We start from the raw sequence: 19583 nt of genomic DNA on the forward strand, positions 1-19583 counted from the left end.
ACTCAGCACCCTTTTCGATTTTATTGAACTTTTTTTTATTAACTTTCGCATCAGTCGCAATTTATTGCCCTTTTTGCGATGGCAAACGAAAAGAGGAGGTTCCTGCCCGTCTTAATGATAATTTCTCAGCATTTGAGGAGACCCGAAAATGTCTTGTAATTGCAAAGAGCAGTGGGGAAATTGTGGGGTTTACTTATGCATATTTGGGCGTACCACACACCGAAATGTATATATGAAAATATATGTAAAAGCATAAATTTCCAGGTGAAAATCCCAACAGAACAGGGCAAGACGAAACAAAACCCCAACAAGACAAACTTAACTAACTGTGAAATTTCTTATTGTGATTGCGTTTGTCATTGCGTTAGTTTACAACTCTGCACAGGTGTATAGAGTACAGGTGTTCACCCAGCCAACCAGCCTCCCACCTAGCCTTGTGACACCCACACATACCACCCAGCCACCCACTCACATGACAAGCGTCGCCTGCCACAACTTTCCATGGAATTTCAAAGACATTGACTGCACATCTCTAAGTTATGAAAATCTGTGCGAGAATTCTCTTAGCTAAAGCGCATTGAACTGTGCAAATTGCGAGCAATTTAATTTTTTCTCGCTCTCCGAAGGAATCAGCTAGCTGGGATCCGTAGCCCCCGTATCCGTATTCCCCCGTTCCACATCCTGGCTACATCCCATTGGCCCACCTCTCACGCAGTTGCCCCGCGGGAGGTTGCGAAAACTTTGCGTAATACCAAAAAGTGCTGGCAGCACATTTCGAGTGCAAACTTTATATTAGAGTTGAAGTGCCACACACACTCGCATCGCACACGCACACACACTGCCACGCTGCCGTACTCCGGCAAGTAAGTAGAAAAGTGGCAAAAGTGCAAGTACGTGGCTTGGCTTGCCTTGGGGTGGACCCGCGCCCCCTTTCCAGGAGGCCCCTCTCGAAAAAAGGACCCCAACGACGCCCGTTCGCGACCCCTCGCGTTATTTATGAGTTGCGTATGCTATAACGAACTGCAGCAGGGGCAGCCAATGCACACCGAAAGAAATCAGATCCTAAGTAGTGATCGATGGCATACAATTTCGTTTGTGGAAGAAAATTTGACAATACACTTAGAATAATGTATCAGGTGGAACTCTCGAAGAGCTTGGAGTTCTACAAATGATTATTAATATTATTTAAATAACTTTTACTAAAAGTTTTAAATAAAAAAGTAAAAATTAATTTTCCATGACTTTTAATTTCTTGTAAAGGTATCTAAAAGTATGCAATAAAATATTGTTGCATACTTTTAGACATATTAAAATCACATTAAAAACAAATCATATACAAGACAATGTTGGTAATTACCAAATTATTCAATAGTGGTCTTAATACACTTATTAATGTGTCTAAAGTATGCAGAGTTCTTTGATTGGAAATGAAAGCTTTTCGTTTCATACTTTTAGACATTTTCAATTTCATAGTGATTTTTTGTCATTCACACATGTTTTTCAATTTCTTTGAATAATTTTGGAAGAACTGTAATTTCTTTGAGTGCCTCAAAGGCAAAAGCACAAAAGGGCAGCAGCACAAAGCAGGGCGCCAATATGACAACGACAACTGCGAGAAGCTGTTGGCTGGCAAGTCCTGCTAGCGGAGGACCAGTGCTCGCAATTACAGAGCACAAGTCATCGACTTGCGCAAAGTTCAGCCAACTTATGATACTCGGTAGCAGCGATTCCAGCTCATTCTTCTTGCATTCTTCCCCTTCGTTTCCCTTTTTTTGCATACTTTTTCCGGTAATTCGAAAATATTGCGAATTTCCCCCCAGCTGCCTGCATTGCACTCTCACGAATCGCAGGTAGTTGTCACGGAAACTGCCACCTGCTGACACCGCCCACATGCGTTTTAAAGGCCAGTACTGCTAACCAGTTGGCCGAGGTGATGAAGTTGCCTCTGCACCCCCATTTTTCGTCCTTTTGGTCCTTTGACACGCTAGCTCGCGTTTTAAAGGAATTAATACACTTTCAGGCATTTTCCGCCCAGCGCTTTTACCTTATTGCCCGCTAGTTTGCCTTTGTGGAACTCGTCCCTATTATTTGGAACATATGAATTAAAAAACGTATTTAAAATAGACTGGAAAAAATATTGGAAAAAATTAATTCGCAAAAAAGAAAGAAAGAGAGGCAAAAAAATTTGAATTCTGATATTTAATTATGAGTGTTGTAAATTCTAAATAGATGTATAATATATAATCAATATAATTTTTGAAGAAACATTTAAAAAAATCTTTTAAGTGATCTAACAGCTATCATAATTAGTATTATGCACCAATTCACTTATGTGTATGCCAACGTTTTTATTCCCACCGTTCGTGTTGCCTTTGTGCTCAACGATTTGGTTGCGGAACGTGCGAATTTAATAGCATAATTTCGGATTTATTTTTTGTTCAACTGCCATCGGTGCCGGGAGTCCCCACCCCAAGAGGAGAGCCCCCTGTCATCGTCTCCTGGCCCCTGGCAGTTTCCTTAATGGGCGAGAACAAACCGGTTGCTACTTGCCATAATAACAACGGGTTGCGGGCGAGTCAATAAAAATAAAAATGAATTTGCAAAATTGTGCGCATTTAATGAGTTTCACAAGTGCGTTTTTAATTAATAACAAAGCACGCTCGCCCACACCATCGCAGCATCGGAACATAGAGCATATAGGGTGCAGGATATGGCAAACATGGCTCTGCACACCCACAAGGCGGCAGGAAACGGCGTTGGTTTATTAAAATAATTTCCCCGGGTGATTGTACACTGAATTTGCATTCTATTTACGTGCTATATGCCACCGAAATGCCCGTCGGAAGCCAAATATTCCGTTAAACTAATGCCGACCGCTGTGTACGCATGCCAATATTGGATTACTCGGGCTAATTAGGCGTCAACTGAATAACCAATATCGGTTAATTCTATTTGAGAACCTCCCGCCGCCCAACCAGCGCCAATTCGCTACCCTAAAATCAAAACAAATTTAATCATGTTAATATAATTACTAAAAATTAAGCCATAATCTGGGGAGTCGAGCCGAAACACCTGCCGGCCCCATGGCAAATGGCAAACAACAAACGGCAGCTGGTTAAGGATAAGGGCAGGTCCTTGTGAGTGAGGGGGGAGGGGGAACTCCCGGCACATAACACCAAAACGACCCAAATTATTTTTAATTCCCCGCAGGATAACGCGCGCGGATGAAATGAGCAGGCCGCCTCCTGCGACTCCAGAGGCCTTTGCTTGGCTGCAATTTATCCTGCGTGCTGCGCATATTAACGAAATGATTATGGAATTCATAATTACGCACACACCATGTTGGTCCCAGTGTGTATTGTAAAATGCGTCAACACATTTGCCAGCCGGCGGCAGTCGGCGTTCAGGATCCCACAGGACTCCCGAGGTCGTCAGACAATGGGTTTGGGTTTTGAGCTGCGAATTGCGGGCTGCGTATGTCCTTTGCCCAGGCTGCCCACACGGCGCATACGCAATTTCCACCAGCCATCCTTGGCTGCTCAAATATTTGACGCATACAGCATACGGCACACAGCATACAGGGCGTGATTAAATTAAATGCCGGTCCACTTCGATGCGATGCTGAAGCACAGGCAACACAACTAATTAAAAACGCCCAACAATGCGACGTGACCGGGACGGTGAAAGGAATTTGTTGTGCCCCCCAAATTGTTGTTCGATTTCGAATCGAGGTCATTGGCCCATCTGAATTTGACCAACGACCAAATATAAAGCTATGTGTGCCTGGCGTAATGAACTCGGGCTGTCCGCATAATGCGATTGTTGTCCCTGGCATATCTGGGCTGTCGGGATAATTCAATAAATTGCAATTCCAGTCGGTTGGGCTGTTAACCCGCCCCACGGGTATTTTAGATGCCAAATCAAATGCACTTAACTAAACTAAATGCGATTCTCCGCCCGCTGCGCTGCAAAGTAGGCAACGATTTGCTCACAGCATAAATTTCGCCTGAGTGGAAAAGGGAAATTGTTAAAAGGGACCAGAAAAGCGAAGGAAAACGGTTTTGCTCCCCATACCCTCCCCTTCCACCAAACTGAAACTGAAAACTTTTTTAAGTTAATTGAAATTCAACCAGGGCTGAATGGGTATGGAACAGGCAAATACCACTTACCATGCTGTAAGGTGGACCCAGTACCCCAGCCGTATATGCCCAAAAGAACCCCAAAAAAGGTTTCAAGTTTAGTTTTCGTTTGATCAGAACTGGGATTGCTGCTGCCAGGATATTTATATCCATGCGTAGGCCTCCCCAAAGGATGGACTTGTTGAATGGCCCACGAGTATATATAGGTGGCAACCGACACACCCCACAGCCGACGAGCCGTCTTGCCGGCAAACAGTTTAGTCAGTGCGCGCCGGCAATGTGCTTAAGTCTCATTTATTTTTCATGGCCTGGCCTATAAAAATTGTAATTTCATTACCACCGACAGGCGGTTACCGCGCAGGTGGGCTCGCAGGGTGGCAAGTGCAAAAATTGAAACACACTTGAAAAATGAAGGTGCCCGGTTCCGGACACCCGAATACCCGGATACCTGGAGTACCCGGAATACACGACCGCAACCAAAGGCGCCGTGGCCGCTGTCTGCCCCACTGACTAAGGCCTTTTTATGAATTTTTAAAAATGTTGCTGTTTTGGCGGCTGCCGGCGCTGATTTCGCAGTCATGGGCAGTCGTGTGGCCACAGGACCCAAATGCCCGGCCACTTGTTAGCCATTTTACGTTGGGTGAGTATGTGGCCAGGGTACTTAACTTAAATGGCATACACCCTCCTTGCCTCCTGCTGCCGCCCCCAACCAGTCGACATCAATTTAAATTGAATTTTCACTTACCTTAGGATGAGCATGGGAACGAGGCCCACGGACTTTGGTATGCAGCCCAGACACTCGGCAATTTACGTCCTGAATTAGTCTAATGTAAAATTTAAACCTTAACCTGGGCATTTCCTTTCCGCCTTTCGGTTGCTCATCTGCTGGTTTAATTCTTTTCCCCCATTTTTGCCACGTTGTCCAGTGAACGGGTTTGCGTTCTTAATTGATTAGGCCCAACATTTAATTAGCAGCGAATATTTCTGTGCCACTGCGGCTTGGCTTTTGAGCACATTCATAAAGCTTTGATGGCTCGTCGACGGCGGCACCGCTTCAGTGTCGCCAATTATGCTAATTAAAGGTGGAAGGCCTTCCAGCTCAACAATGCGCGCAAAATGTCTCCGTTTATGACCCCGGGTTTTCAAGGGTGGTTTCAGGGCGGCCAGCCGAAAGCCCAGTGGCTGGTGGCTATTTTTAAACGGCAAATTGACAGGCTCCGAGGGAAGAAGGCTTAAAAAGGGCTAACTAACTGGGCGGAGACGTAATTATCAAAATATGTAGAAAATAAATGGGTGGCTGGCTGGCTGGTCCTTCTTTCTGCCTTCTGGAATTGACAAATTAACATAAGAATGGTTTCGGCCAAGTGAGCAGCCTGTCGAATGGCCAAAGGATAACGTTTGCGGCAGGAAGGCGGCGCAAATCCCAATTTGCCGCATATCTTAAGCCTGCGAGCGGTAACGAACCTGTTGATGAATCAAACTCGAAATTCAAATTTAAAACCCTGGAATGGGCGTGGCCTTGCACAATGTCTGCGTCAGCTTAACGCTTGCTGCACTAATTCAATTAAATATTTGTCTTTGTAGTTTTCCTCCAAGATGGCATGGGTTGGTGTGGGGGGGGCGGAAATATGAGAAGGACCTGGCCCAGAAGACAAAGAGAAAGGCAAGGCTGCCGGCTCAGGATAAACAGCCGAGTCCCGCCGTCTCCTGGATAATGCAAATATTGTCGAGAGCGCCGAGTGGAGCTATGCCTTTCACTCAAAAAGTGAGAGCTCCAGCGGCGGCGGCTGGATGGAATGAATTTATTGCTTTTGGGAATTTTCCACTTGATGGCATTTAATGCGATTTAGTATTTAAATGAAGAGGGCGACGGCGATGGCACTGGCAGTGGCAGTGGAGCTGGAGCTGGAGCTGGAGTTTTGGGCCCTGGTCGTGGGACAACAAAGACGATAAAACCATTCGGGCGCATTAAATTAATCCCTGTGAAGGCAGCAACTTAATATAGGGCCTCGATAATCTGGGTACCGATTTTGCATGGCATCGCGTCCATACATCGATGATTTTTGCACAGATCCAGGAGCAGTTTCCGCTGATTGAAAATCGCATCGGTCACACACGAATGCAGCGACCGACTGACAGGGCAATCTAAAATGTTTTGCTGGCTGCACAAGGGCAGCTCTCCGATTACAGCGAAAACTGCAATGGTTTTCAGTTTCAATTTCGATGGAAAAATCCCCACACTGATTTCGTGTAAATATACCCGTAATTGGCAATTGTTATTCCATTTTTCTCCTTTTTTTTGCAGTGATTTTTTATTTTTATCTGATAGTGTAGCATGACAATATGTTAGTTGAATAAATAAATAAATAATTTCATGTGTCGTAAAAAGTGTAAAGTGCATAAATCTAGTTGCAATGTCCTAATTAGGTGTGGTATATATGCGTATAAATATTTTCGTATAAACGGTAACTGTTCTATTTGGTTAACAAAATAAGCCAAGCAGCCAATTGGCCGTTGAATAATTCAATTAAAGCGCCTGCATTAATGGTAATGCAAATAGCAGCGAAAATAATTGACTTTCCATAATTTGAGCGCACGGCTGGGCCAGCGAATAAATATTAAAATTAACTTAAACTCGCTACCCGTCACATAAACGAAACTAGAGAAAATTATGCACGAATTATGCTAATTGCGTATAATAATCAAAATAAAGTGAAACGAAATATGTCTAAATTGAACCGCCACCCGGTAAAGAATAAATAATTCATAAATTTATGAGATAAAGTTATAGTTTGTATGGTTGATAAAAACGGACGAGGTCGAAAGATTTTTAACTTGTTTGCTTGTGGGAGAAGAGAAAAAACTTTCAAGGAAGAAACTAATGGCTAATCGAGGCGCCTTACGACTACTATTTAACATTTGTTCGCTTATTAAGTTGTTCATAGAACTTACTTTTGATATATCATAGATATATGGTTCCTAAAATTACCTCGACACCTTCATGCTGCCAGCGAGGGATTCTCTTCCTGCTCAGGTGGGTCCTTCAAAAGTGACTGTTTTTGATGGAGTGATGCCTTGGATGCCAGGACCTCAGGTGCCAATTTCGCCTCGGACTACTAATGGCGGTCCATGCCCAGAGGACACCTCTCCCAGCCACAGGACCTTATCCTGGCAGCTGATTATCCTTCGCACGGACTGACAGCAGTTGAATAAAGATGTCGCCGGTAAGTCAAACATGCGCAGGTGCAGCCGAATGACCAGCTGCTCTGCGGGATCAGAGTTAGATCTACGATTGAAACTGGGGGTCACTTAAAACCCTGCCCCCCGGACGAACTTACCTTCGCCGGCGGGCGAGGGTTGTAGCCTAATCTAGAGCCAAACTTAATCGATGCACGAACTTACCTTCGTGCCTAACAAGATTGTGAGTGGTTATGTACAAGGACTGAAACTAAGACTCGCTAGGCCCACAAGGCTAGTCGAGCATAGTCAGCGGATCGGATGGGTGGGTCGGTCTGGGGGTACCACTTACTACTAGCACTAAACAACTGGCCCATTGCCGATATTACTGGCTGTAGGGATGGCAGAACTGGTAGACCAGCCGCTGCGACCGCTCCGTCTTCTTCATGATGCCCTTCTTGTAGTACTGCCTGATGGAGCGGGACAGTTTGTCGTAGTTCATCGCCGGCCGGTTCTTGCGACGACCCCACAGCTTGGCCACCCGCACCGAGTCCTCGATCTTGAAGATGCCCTTGCTGCGATCTATCCACCGGATGGCCGTTCCGTTGACCTGCGGCGAGGCCAGCAGCTCCTTGAGGAACTGCCACAGGTGGATGTGGGAGCCACCGCCGCCGGTCCGGCCACCATTGGCACGTTTTGTCGTGCCTGTACCGCCGTTGGAGGGCGTCGATGCTGGAGGCGTAGTGGAGCTGCTGGTCAGAGGAGTAACCACTGCATCTGTCTCCATGTCGTCGTCATCTATTGGGATAGGTAAATGTCAATACTTCAATATTTAAGCAATTGATTAAAATAACAATATTTAAAAAAAACATTATTTATAAAAAGAGAAAATTATAAAAAAAAGAAAATATATTTCCATGAGTCTTATTATTTTCCTAAAAATATATGAACTTTCATTATAAATATTAAAATATTTCCTACTCTCGAATCAGAACCAAAAAGCTAAAACTAATCGTCAATAACTACTAAATTAGTTGTTAAAGACCTCAAAAATGAAAGTATTAATTTAAATTAAAATGAGAGTAACAATGGTAAATCACTTTACAAATTTGACTTAAAAAAATATATATGTCATTTTTGTTTTTAATGGTAGGTACCAAATGTAAAGCAAATTTTAATGGTGATTAATTTAAAAAGACTAGAATACCTATCTTCCTATGCAAATAACCTTCGTTTTCTTAGCTATCAAACCCACCTTCGCTGTCCTCGTTGTAGTCCAGGTCCAAATTGGGCACCGCATAGCTGGCTGGCCAGAGATCAGCGGCTCCGGACTGCGAGTGCTGGTCCAGCTGAGGGGCCTGGTCGGCGTAGGCCATCTTCCAAATCTCCAACTGGGCGTGCAGCGTGCTCCCGCTCTGCAAAAGAAAGCCGAAAGTGAGACATTTCGAATGGGTACAGAGCCTTAATCCCTGGCCAGATCGCAATCTAGACGGCATATCAATTGGAAATTCTTAGGCCAGGAGAAGTGCATAAATTATGTGCAGTCTCCGCGGAGCAAAAGCTTTAGACGATTAAGTAGTAGTGGTCGAAGAAGTAGTAGTGGTAGCCACGACCAGAGACAACGGCGACGACTTACTTTCACCTTGCAATGTCGTTGCTGGTCGTTGGCTCAGTTCGAGTGCCAGTCCAGCCACTCCCCCGACCCCTGCTCTTACACAGCCCCCCCTTTCAGTCATCCGAGCTGCTCGTAATCATCCGTCCAAGTGCTGCAGTTTCACCAAACAACCTTCACACATTCTTTCACCTTTACAGCCATGACCACGGTTACTAATTTTTGTTTCTTCGGCGACGGACTGCTCTGCTCTCCGATTTCGTTGCCGCGTTCGCCGTTCGCCGTTCGCCGTTCGCGTTCGTTGCCTAAGTCTTTTGTTTTCTGGCCTCCTTCCACTGCACTCTCTACCACTCTTCTGCGGTGGCAAAGGCAAGCAGCAAAGGCACCCAAACGAGCCTAGGCGAATGTAATCATTGATATATTTTTGGCAAGACTCTCGACGCGAGCACATGTGCTCGCTGGATGGGATGCGATGGGATGGGGATGTGGAGTAGTTTTAGATGCCTAATTGCTGGCAACAGGTTTCAAGTTTTCGAGTGCCGAAGATTGGAGACTCTGAGCTCTGAGCTCCGAGCTTTGGCTCTTCAGTTTTGCGTCTTGCTTTCTGATTTCTGATTCCGAATGGGCCTGTAAGCCGCTCTGGCTGCCAGGCCATGACGTCAACGCCAGTTACGAAACTTGTTTCGTTTTAGTTTTCGTATCGTTTCGATTCGATTCGATTCGTTTTGTTTTGCTCTTTGTTGTTTTTTATTTTGTATTTTTTTTTTTGTTTAACCATTTCCATTCGATTTCGGCCCGTACGCGAATTTCAATTCAATCGCATTGATTGGGCCTCTCCGAATATTGGCATTTGCATTGTGTTATTGTTTTATGTGCCATGGGCTATTGGCCCGTTGCTTTGTGCTGATCGATTTTGTAATATGCCCAACTATTTTGGCACTCGCCCAGTTAAGTCACACAAGCCTTGGCGCTTTGAGTCACACTTCTTATGTGCTTCCACCTGAACTCTAGGTGTCATTGAAATATCTCATTGTGGGTTTCTTGGCTTTTCTTGGAATTTCGAAAAATTCGCCACATTACTTGTGACCATTTAAGCAGAACAGTTTTTATGTGTCATCTTTTTCAAAATATGACTAGATGGTTTGTTGGACATAAAATAAATTGTATAATTAAATTAGCATCTTGAAAATTAGCATTTACGTATGCCTTTCTTTAATTCGTTAATTTCAAACCCGTTGTTCATGATTAGATCTCAAGTCTTTCTAATGTACAGTTGTTAATAAAGTGGCTTTTAATACTTTATGTATCTAGTAGCTCCCATTAAATCCAACCAGTTCACACAGTATACCTATAAAGCTTAAAATATAAACTCAGTTGGTCAAAAAAACAAAATCCGAACCACAAGCCTAAACATTTTAATTTCTTCCAATTAAAAAAAGTTTTAAAAACTGGATATATCAGTGTAGTTGGAATTTCAAGACTTCTGCAAGCCAACTGAAATGGAAATCCCTAGAGATTTCTTTGCCACCTTTTCGATATCTTTTGTGATTGATTGCTTTAGACGCTGGACTTACCTCTGGTAGTCGGCGCACGAATTCCTCCTCGCTGAGTAATGTCAGAGCGGCTCCATCTTCGCAGAAGTGCAGCTCCAAGTCGGCCACCGGTGGCAATCTGAACTGGGCCAAGGTGGATCGTAGCCATGCGTGTACCTGGGCGGGCGACCAGCCATTGGGATCTATGAGATACATATTAAATATTATATTAAGTAACTAAGTAAAAGATCTTGGGTATTCCCCACTCACCCTGCGATATCTGCAGCTCCGCGCAGATGGCGTCCGCCTCTCGCTTGGCATGCTCCAGGGCCAGGGAAATTACGGGCTCAAAATCCCCGCGCACTTCGGCCAAGCCTCCGATGAAGGATTCCAGAGCCAAAGGCTTCAGGTTGTGCCGCTTCTGGAAGCTGGTGTCCTCGAGGCACTCTCGCAGCAGCTGGTGATCCGGCTTGGTGTCCTGCAGGGACTGCAGATTCTGGGGGCTCTGTAGGCTCTGCTGCTGGAGCAGGGAATTCAGGTCGATGAGGCTCTCGATGTCCGCATCCAGGGGTTCCGCCTTGATGCTCTCGCCGCAGGAGGATCGCGGGGAGGGTGTCTCGCAGTTGGATTCCGGCGGAGAGGGCGGCAGGATGTGCAGCTCCTGCTTGATGCTGACCGCTTCCAGGGAGGGTGAGGGGCTGTTGAGGCTGTCGTAGCTACCGCCAAATCTTCCGTATCCGTAGGCCGCGAACTCCGACTGCAGCGGACTGGACTGCGGCGAGGGGTAGGCACTGTGGGGGTAGGCGGGCGGCGGGATCAGCTGGTGGCTGGAGGGGATGGGGTACGGAGCAGAGGGTGGCTGTGGCTGCTGCTGCTGTACGGGTTGACTCTCCCAGGCGCACTCGACCTTGATCTGGGGGGCGTTGTACTGGAAGACGGTGGTGGGAATGGGGGCGGACTCCTGCGGCAGCAGCGACAGGTCGAAGTTGTCCGCATAGGCTGAGTACTGATCCGGCGGCGTCTGGGCCTGGAACTGATGTGGCTTCAGCTGCGGACTGTGAGGCATCTGCAGAGGTAGAAAGAAAGTGGTCAAGAAGATAAGTACACTGGGGAAAAACTCAAAAGCTCAAACATTCTTTTTAAGTTGTTTTTTTTTTAGTTTATAATTGTAAATCGAGCTCAATAGACCATTTTTAGCTTTATTTGCTTAAAACGATATCTCAATGTCTTGTTAACTTTGGCATAGTAACTCAACTGTTTCCAAAAAAATATAGTATATTAATATAACTTAAGATTTTAAAATAAAGAAAACATCTTTATAGGAATGCAACTATAAGCTTCTCCTAAAATGTAGCTACCACTTATTTTTATCTGATAGATACAAATGTAAAAACCTTAAGCAGACATTGAGAAATCGATGATTGTTTAAGTTTAAACTTCATAGTCCTGATTTTTTTTAAGAATATGTAAGCACTTAGCCTTTTCAAAGTAAAAAAAAAGATAGAAATTTCTCTCAGTGCCCATACAAGAATTGGAGTTACCCAAAAAGAGGGGCCAGGCTGCTAATTGCAAATCTAAACACGGCAGGCGCCATCTTGCCGGGGCCGCACTAATTATCCGGCGATCGGCGATGCCAAATCGCGGCCACCTGTCTTAATTATCACGCCCATGAAAGTTAATTAGTTTTATTTCTTCGCATCCAGCTGGAATTTGCGTATGCGCGGCCGCCTTTCTAATGCCCGCACTCGCAGCACCTACCTGACAAAGTATGGAAATTTTCGGTTCTGATTCGGTTCTGATTGGGTTGAGTTGAGTTGAGTTTGGGACTGAGCTTAACCTTAGTTATCCACCGGTGATGGCGTGGATTCGAAACCGACGAGACAAGAGCAGGAGGCGTACTAAGCTCGGAGTGGCATTGATTTTCTCATTTATCAAGCTGCGATTTGCGATTTGCGCCTTGTGACGCCACAGAAGGCAGCTGCGAAAGGGAAAAAAACCCAGAGGCCCCTAGACGAGGGGCGTGTGTGCTTTTTACGAGCGGCCAAACAATGACTAGATCAAAATCGAAGCGTTCTCTCGGCTGTGGGCTTCACAATTCCCCACCTCCGGCCTCCCACAATCTCTCGGCTCTCTCTGGACTAGCATTTTATTTAGTTTTCTGATTTCGTTTTTTTTCTTATATTTATTTGCACAGCAGCGTCATAAAAGAAGGCTGCCAATTTTTACCTCCGACAAACTGGTTTTTCATTAAGCAACTCAGTGCAGCGGCAGGCAAGGGAATACAGTCAATATGGCTATGCGCTGTGCGCTTATTATTAATAAAACAGCTCATACTGGATTTTCCGACTACATGCTACTTTCAGATACCTCAGGGGGCGGTGGGCTATTCGCTACGTCGTCGTCGACGACGCCATAATTCTAACTAGTCACGATGTTATTACAATTTCTGTGTTTTAATTGTTCGACAACGGGGCGTATGAGTGATTTCAGTTCGCTTTTCTCGCCTGCCCGCTAATTGCCAGCGCAAACATTTCGATTTCGCCCTAGCACTCGGCGATTAACTTGCGTAATCTGCATATTATTAGAGCGATATCTAGCCGCGTGTACTTCACCGGAATACGGGGGAACATTATTTGGGGTTCATGCGCCAGTAGTACCAAGGAAAACCTAGGACATGATTCAGCAGCTGCAGGGAATGACTCAGTCGAGTGGCCATAACAAAAAAAAGTGCTGGTGATTTCTGGGCAAAAACTGCATAATAAATTGAGCTGCCCGGGGCCATTTATGGTCCATTAAGGGCCAGACAGGCTGCAAAATTGTCAACTAGTTTTTACACTCTACCAAGTAGGAATTCTAAATATTGATTGAAAATAAACACTAGCCTCACTTTACATTTTACGACCATCGAACACCCCTATAAATTATCGAAAAAAAGGTCTTTAACTAAATAATACTGCAAAATAATGCCAATAAATACTCCCCTGCGAGGGGATCAGAATTTGCATTTTTTGTTGCGCTCACTCTGACTTTGATTTATTCAGCATATCATATTCTCCTACCCTTAGACAAGCCCACATCCTCGCCGCTTGGCGAATTAGATCACTCGGGTTATTCCATTCTATGGATTTCCTGCTGCTTCGGGCCGAGAACAACAAAAGACCTCGGCGATCTGAATCATGTGCTGTACTCGTAAATTTTAATTAAATCTCGTTCTACAGAACGAGCTCGGCACTTTCGGACAGAATCGGAGTTCCCAGAGTGCCAAGAGATGCGGACAAAAGGCGTTTTTGTGGCCAAATCGTTTTGGCTTTCGGCCGGTAATATTTCATTGGCGTGTCCGACATGGAGCGGCTGTCAATAAACGCTTTTGTTTGGGCCACGCCGGAGGGGTTAATAATATCTAAGACTCCAGCATGTGAGAGTGTTGGGCACCCGCACCCATCGACGTCATAAAAATGGTTAATTTCGGCTTGTTTTTCGCTTGTTATCGATCACCGAGCGGCCGGTGTCAAAGGCGGTACATGGAGACAATGAGCCCGGCAGCAATTAGGATTTGGATCTCGCCAAGTGGCTGTCAGGTGTGGATTGTGCGAGTATTTTTAGAAAAACCACAGCGCCATTATAGACACATTTAGCCGGCAATTCTATTTATAAAAGATACTTTATAAAGGCGCAGAGTTGATATGGCTTTGGCGGAGTGCGGGTGTGGGTGTCTATGAAAGGGAAATATGATAAGTTCTGGACTTTCCACTTGTACATACAGCAAACAGGATACATTAGTACTCAGCACCACTCGATTCGATGAAAACTCTTATCGAGGAACACGAACGAGCAGTGACTAATGCCGCACAATCGGATATTCAGATCCGATTCGATCTGATTCGATCAGAGATTCACATGTCGACTGACACGCACCGGCACCAAAAGAATACGATTCCAATTAAATTATGGCAATTTTGAGCTGCCGAAATGCCACAACTTCAAAGCTGACTCATTTCAAACGGGCAGACAGACGACGAGGCAAATAAATCGAATATGCCGAATTTATTAAAATTCCAGCTGCCTGATAAAAAATTCATTTTCCAGCAAAAACAAAAGACAAAGCCGAATGGACAAACAAAAAAAGACAAAACAAAATAAGCCAAGCTGGGCGGCATGAAATGAAATAAAACAAAATCTGATGGCGATGTGGAAATCAGATATGAAGACGAATAGACATGGACCAAGTTAAAAGCAAACATTTTGCGGCGCTGTCAAAGGCAGTGGCAGATTTGATTTCCCTTTTAGAGCCAGCAAATTGAAAAACCCTTACCCGAATTAGCAACAATAATATTTGATTTTCAGCCCTCTCGCTCGCACTCTCTGTCTGTCCCTGTCTTTCTGGCAATAAATTGAAAATATACATAGCCAACTTGAGGCGAGGCCACAAAAAAGCAACAGAAAAACAAGTTTTATGATTTTTGTGGCTGGCCAAAGCAAACAAAATCAAATTCATTAGAACAAGTCGAAGCCGCTGTCGAAGAATGTGGGATATTTATATTGTGTGTGCTTGTGGCTGTGCCTAATAATAAAATCAAGTTTACGTTTTAAGACAAAAACGACAAAAGCCTTATTAAAAGCTGCGATCAGATAGCACCACCAGCACTCGGGCTGGCTTATTGTCGAGCCCGCCTTATAGCCAGGTAGCCATGTAGCCAGATAGCCGTACACTCGCATAATAAATGGAACGAATGGCCAACGCCTAAGGCGAACTCACGACCGATCTATATAAAATATAAATCCACTTAACCAGATCTTACACGGGGCGCGCCCAGGCCCATAGACAAAGGAGACCTTGGTTGGCCCCAAGAATCGGCATCAGAATCGGAATCTCGAACTGAAACCGAATCGTTATTCGGTATCCAAGGCAGACAAAAGGCTGGAGTGAAGGGAAGGCAGGTATTTATAAAGAACAGCAGTGGAAAAACGGTTGCAACTGCAGCTTTGGAGGCCTTGAGTGCGCTGACATGCCGCTGAGTTATGGCCAGGTGATATTTAAATTAATTTATATGTATCTTTGAACTAAATAAACAAACTATGCTAATGCCGCACGGTCTCAACCTCAGGTGTTCGGCTGGAGCTCAGTTGTTCTGCAACTGGCGACAATTGTCAGGTAATCTGTTCTAATCGCATTATGGCAATGGAGCTGGCAAAAGGCAACTTAGACTGACCCCCTCGCCAACCCCTCACCCAGCCAATTGTTTGTTTAATGAATGTTCGCTTTATTCGCGCGCTTAGGGCTTGGATCTGCCATAGACCATGTAGCATATGGCCAGGGTGACGGGGCTATGGCCATGCTGAAGTGCGCTGTCAACAGCATAAGCACACAGACACACGTTCGTGGATATGAAACAAAGATAGAGATACTCTGGCAAATCCCCCGGCAGTATCCACGTACAATCTACCAGCTCTCGGATGCGTGGGTTAAGCTGTCAAAGAGACAAGACTTATTTCTGCTTATTTTTACATCGCCCCGGCTGACTGTGTTTGCCTTCTGTTTGTTTCACTCATTATTCTGTTTTCCAGTATCTTTGTATCTTTGTATCTGCATCTGGGTATCTATATCCCTGGCTTTTTCGCAGTTTGGCGTTGCTTTCAGCCACTTCGTGACGGGGCAACTATCTGTAACTCGGTGTGCAGTTCCTCGCTATTTGCATTGCATTTAATTGCCGACATTTCATGCTAGATAAATGGCTGGCAGCAAGGTTAATAAATATCCCGAATGGGTGCAACATTTCAATTATGCTGCATTCTTTGCAGCCTGCTTAATATGCCAAGTGTCTGTCAGCCTGCCCGGGCCAACTGCAACGACCCAGAATGTTCCGGCTTGAGAAACCCAGCGACTAACCAAATTAATTAAAGCTCCCACTTCGACGGAGGACTTCTCAAGATCTCCCACCACTCAGTATGCCGCACATTAACCTGCCTGGCCGATAACTATTTGGACACTTTCCTGATGGACAAGCCAGCCAGACTCGGGAATGGCACTTACTGCCCATCCCCAGGCCGTGCAGTCCGGGCTGGGAGACGGGACTCTTGGCCCGTCCCACACCCACCGGCTCGAGAGGAATGCGCTTGTGTCTAGGCACTGAACCCTGCGAATCCAATCCAATCCCTTCTGCACTCATTATGCACTGCACGCACTGACAATTATTCCGTATAAAAGACGTTGCGAAGCCAACTCATTTCAATTTGCATAAAAGCCAGGCGAGATTCAGTGCTGAGGCCGCAAGACAAGACCCGCAACCACAGGCTGCCGTGGCAATATTTTAGCAATACACTGAGGAAAATAGGAAAATATAATTATAGTCCCAACGATATATAATCTACTTGTCACATTTACAGTGAAGAAGTATTACTTCTCTTTAAAAAAAATATATTTCTGTCTAACAAGTTCCTTAAAAAAGAATCATTCTTTTAAACAAGTAATACTGATTTTGAATTTATTTATAGGAAATATAAAATATGTTTTAACTACCAGACTTTAAAAATTAATATTTCTTTTATGTAATATAATCGTGGAATAAGTATAAATATAATAAAAATTATATATATCGAAACATTTGAAAGTATATTTTCTACAATTCACAAAGAAATAATTTTAGGTTCATAAGGTTATCATAGTCATAACAACGTTTAAAATATAAATAGTAATAGATAGTGAAATGAAATAACTAAAGTTCCTTTAAAGATTTTTCCCTAGACCCTAAAGACCAATTTCGCTAAGTGCACTTGCCACAATAAAGGCCAAGAAGGGAGCCACACCCAAAAAGTGATTATTATTGTATAATCGGTTTGATTGATAACCAGTCGTTCTGAATGGAATTGGATGGGATAGCATGGCGCAGAATAGAATATGATAGGATTGGGCCCTTGACTGGGCGAACTTAGAAATGCCACTCTCGATGGATTCTCGATGGAAAGGCCTGGCGCTGAGGGAAAGAAAACCTGACAAGTTGAAGTATTTATGTCATGTCGAGTTTTCCTCAACTCAACTCGTCTTGCGTCGACTCGCCTCGACTTGGCTTAGTGTGGCTGAGCTGCGAAAGCGGCTTGCATTTATAATTGTTGGCAGTAGTATTTACTTTATTATGTCCATAAATATAATGAGAGATGAGTGTGGCTGCCGGTGGCAGTCGTTCAGTCTTACAGTCTTGCCATCTTGCCATCCATCAGCAATCTTGCAGTGCATTTCTAAGCGCTGTTCCGAGCCGCCTGCTTCTGTGTCAGCGATTGGAAAAGCGCGGAGACACATTTCCATCAAATCAATCAAAAATGGTAAATACAAGTTTTTTTCTTCTGTATTTTGCTGATTTTCTGATTTTCCGTATTTTCTTTTATTGCAATGCTGGCAGATGAAGCAAGTAGATGCGACAAACGTCAAAGACTTGCGTACGTCGTCGCCAATGGGGCCTAAGTAGGTCCAACAAAAAGTATCTGCTGGATTGGAATGCACTTTCCGAGTGAAATGCCAGTGCAGGCCGACATGGCAGCTCTTACTCGGCGTTTGTGCCACTGTTTGTTGTCATGCCATAGTTGACAATCATTTAGAATCACTTCTTGCAAAATGAAAGCATCTTTTGAAAGTTGCCAGTGGCATTGCTACTGGTATTGCTAGTGCTAGTGCCAGTGCCAGTGCTATTGCTATTGCTGTTATTGTAATTAAAGCGAAATGCCATAAGACAAACGCGAAAATGTAACTGGGAGCTACTCTCACCCAGTGACACGCATTCGCAGTCCCAGTCGCGAGATGCCAAGTGCAAGATGCGAGGAGGCGAACTGAAAGATACTTTTGCCGCCTACACGAGATGCTGCTTGGAGCAACAAGCTAATTAAAAGCCGCAGCTTTCGTGCCGCAAAAACTGCGCATAATGTGCCAGGCGACAGATAAAGATACTGATTCCGCCGCCTCTACTGGCCGATAATGATAATGGCGGGCCAAAGGTTATCAACTATCTGCCATGTAGTGCGCTCCATCTACGGCTATGTTTTCGCCCAGATAGAGATACAAATAACGAACCGAGATACATTATGTGCACTTACCTCACTGGCTGGCATGTACAGCATTTTCTCGTACTCCATTTCTGAGCAGTAATAACAATAATGGTATCTCGCAGATATGTGCTTTTTTCTCAGGCCAGCTAGCAGCTACTGTATCTGTAGCTTTAGCTCTAGCGCAGCTCTCAATCTCTCGGCATGCAAAATTCAAATCTTTCAGATGCGAAAGTCTCCGCTGCTCTGGTGCTCTGTCTCGTACCCACTCGCGGTCCACCGCTCTGGCCGTCTCCTTCTGGCTCTTTCACTTGTTGCTGTTTTGATTTTGACTTTTCGAAATGTTTAACTAGATTCACTCAGCTTTTTGTTTCACTGCCTCGGCCTTTGTGTTCATAATGGTATGTTTTCGAATAGTTTCGACTTGTTTTTGATTTTGTTTTTGTTATCGTTTTTCTTGGATTTATTTTGCTCTTTTTCGAGCCAGTTTGTTGCATTCACCGGACGGGTATTCACTGCATTTCGTTACTAAAATTTCCACTGGCAAACTTGTTGCTCGCTCTTTCGCTCACTGTCTCTCTGTCTCTATCTTGTGAATGTGTGCATATATGTTTCGATCCGCTCGTCGACCGTTCGCCAAGTCTTCACGCTCGATTCTGCGAGCGGTACGTGCCGCGATCGGTCCGCTTACCTCATGCGCGGAGCTTTTGAGCCGCCAAACTGGTTGGGAAGCTCTGTGCGCGCCAAGCTTTGCCATTCAGCCATCACCGCACTATCGGCGGTGCCAAACAAAAGTCCATCAATTTCCAGACTCCCAAATGGCCAGATGAAATTTATTGGCTCGCATAAAGTGACACACACAACTGGGCCAAGTTGCAGCCACTGTGATTGAATGGCCCGCAGCCACGCCCACAGACAAAGGAGCAACAGAAAAAAATGGAAAAAAGGCAAGGAAACAAGAACGTTCCTGGCCGATGCACGTCAACTGCATTATCATTTCCGCTTCCGTTGCATAAGTTGCAGAAGTCGCGGAGACGCCGCCAGCAGAAATGTACTGCAGCCGGGTGGAGAAATACAATTTCGTTTGACATT

General features: G+C 44.8%; 1 protein-coding gene across 3 annotated transcripts; it reads right to left on the reverse strand.

Moving 5' to 3' along the window:
* Positions 1-6412: 6412 nt before the first annotated feature.
* On the reverse strand, positions 6413-19158 carry LOC108024691 (DNA-binding protein D-ETS-4). Of its 3 annotated transcripts, none has more exons than XM_017094768.3 (5): positions 18543-19158; positions 10731-11526; positions 10503-10663; positions 8572-8731; positions 6413-8114 (listed from the first exon to the last, which is right to left on the reverse strand). In XM_017094768.3, the coding sequence occupies exons 1-5, from the start codon at positions 18579-18581 to the stop codon at positions 7702-7704; spliced, it is 1569 nt and encodes a 522-aa protein (XP_016950257.1). In that variant the 5' UTR covers positions 18582-19158; the 3' UTR covers positions 6413-7701. The 3 variants fall into 3 exon arrangements, with proteins under 3 accessions (XP_016950257.1, XP_016950259.1, XP_016950258.1); XM_017094770.3 differs by lacking the exon at positions 18543-19158 and adding an exon at positions 12219-12543; XM_017094769.3 differs by lacking the exon at positions 18543-19158 and adding an exon at positions 12298-12542.
* Between the last annotated feature and the right edge of the window lie 425 nt (positions 19159-19583).

The sequence above is a fragment of the Drosophila biarmipes genome, chromosome 3R (genome assembly GCF_025231255.1).
Source record: "Drosophila biarmipes strain raj3 chromosome 3R, RU_DBia_V1.1, whole genome shotgun sequence".
NCBI lineage: Eukaryota > Metazoa > Arthropoda > Insecta > Diptera > Drosophilidae > Drosophila > Drosophila biarmipes.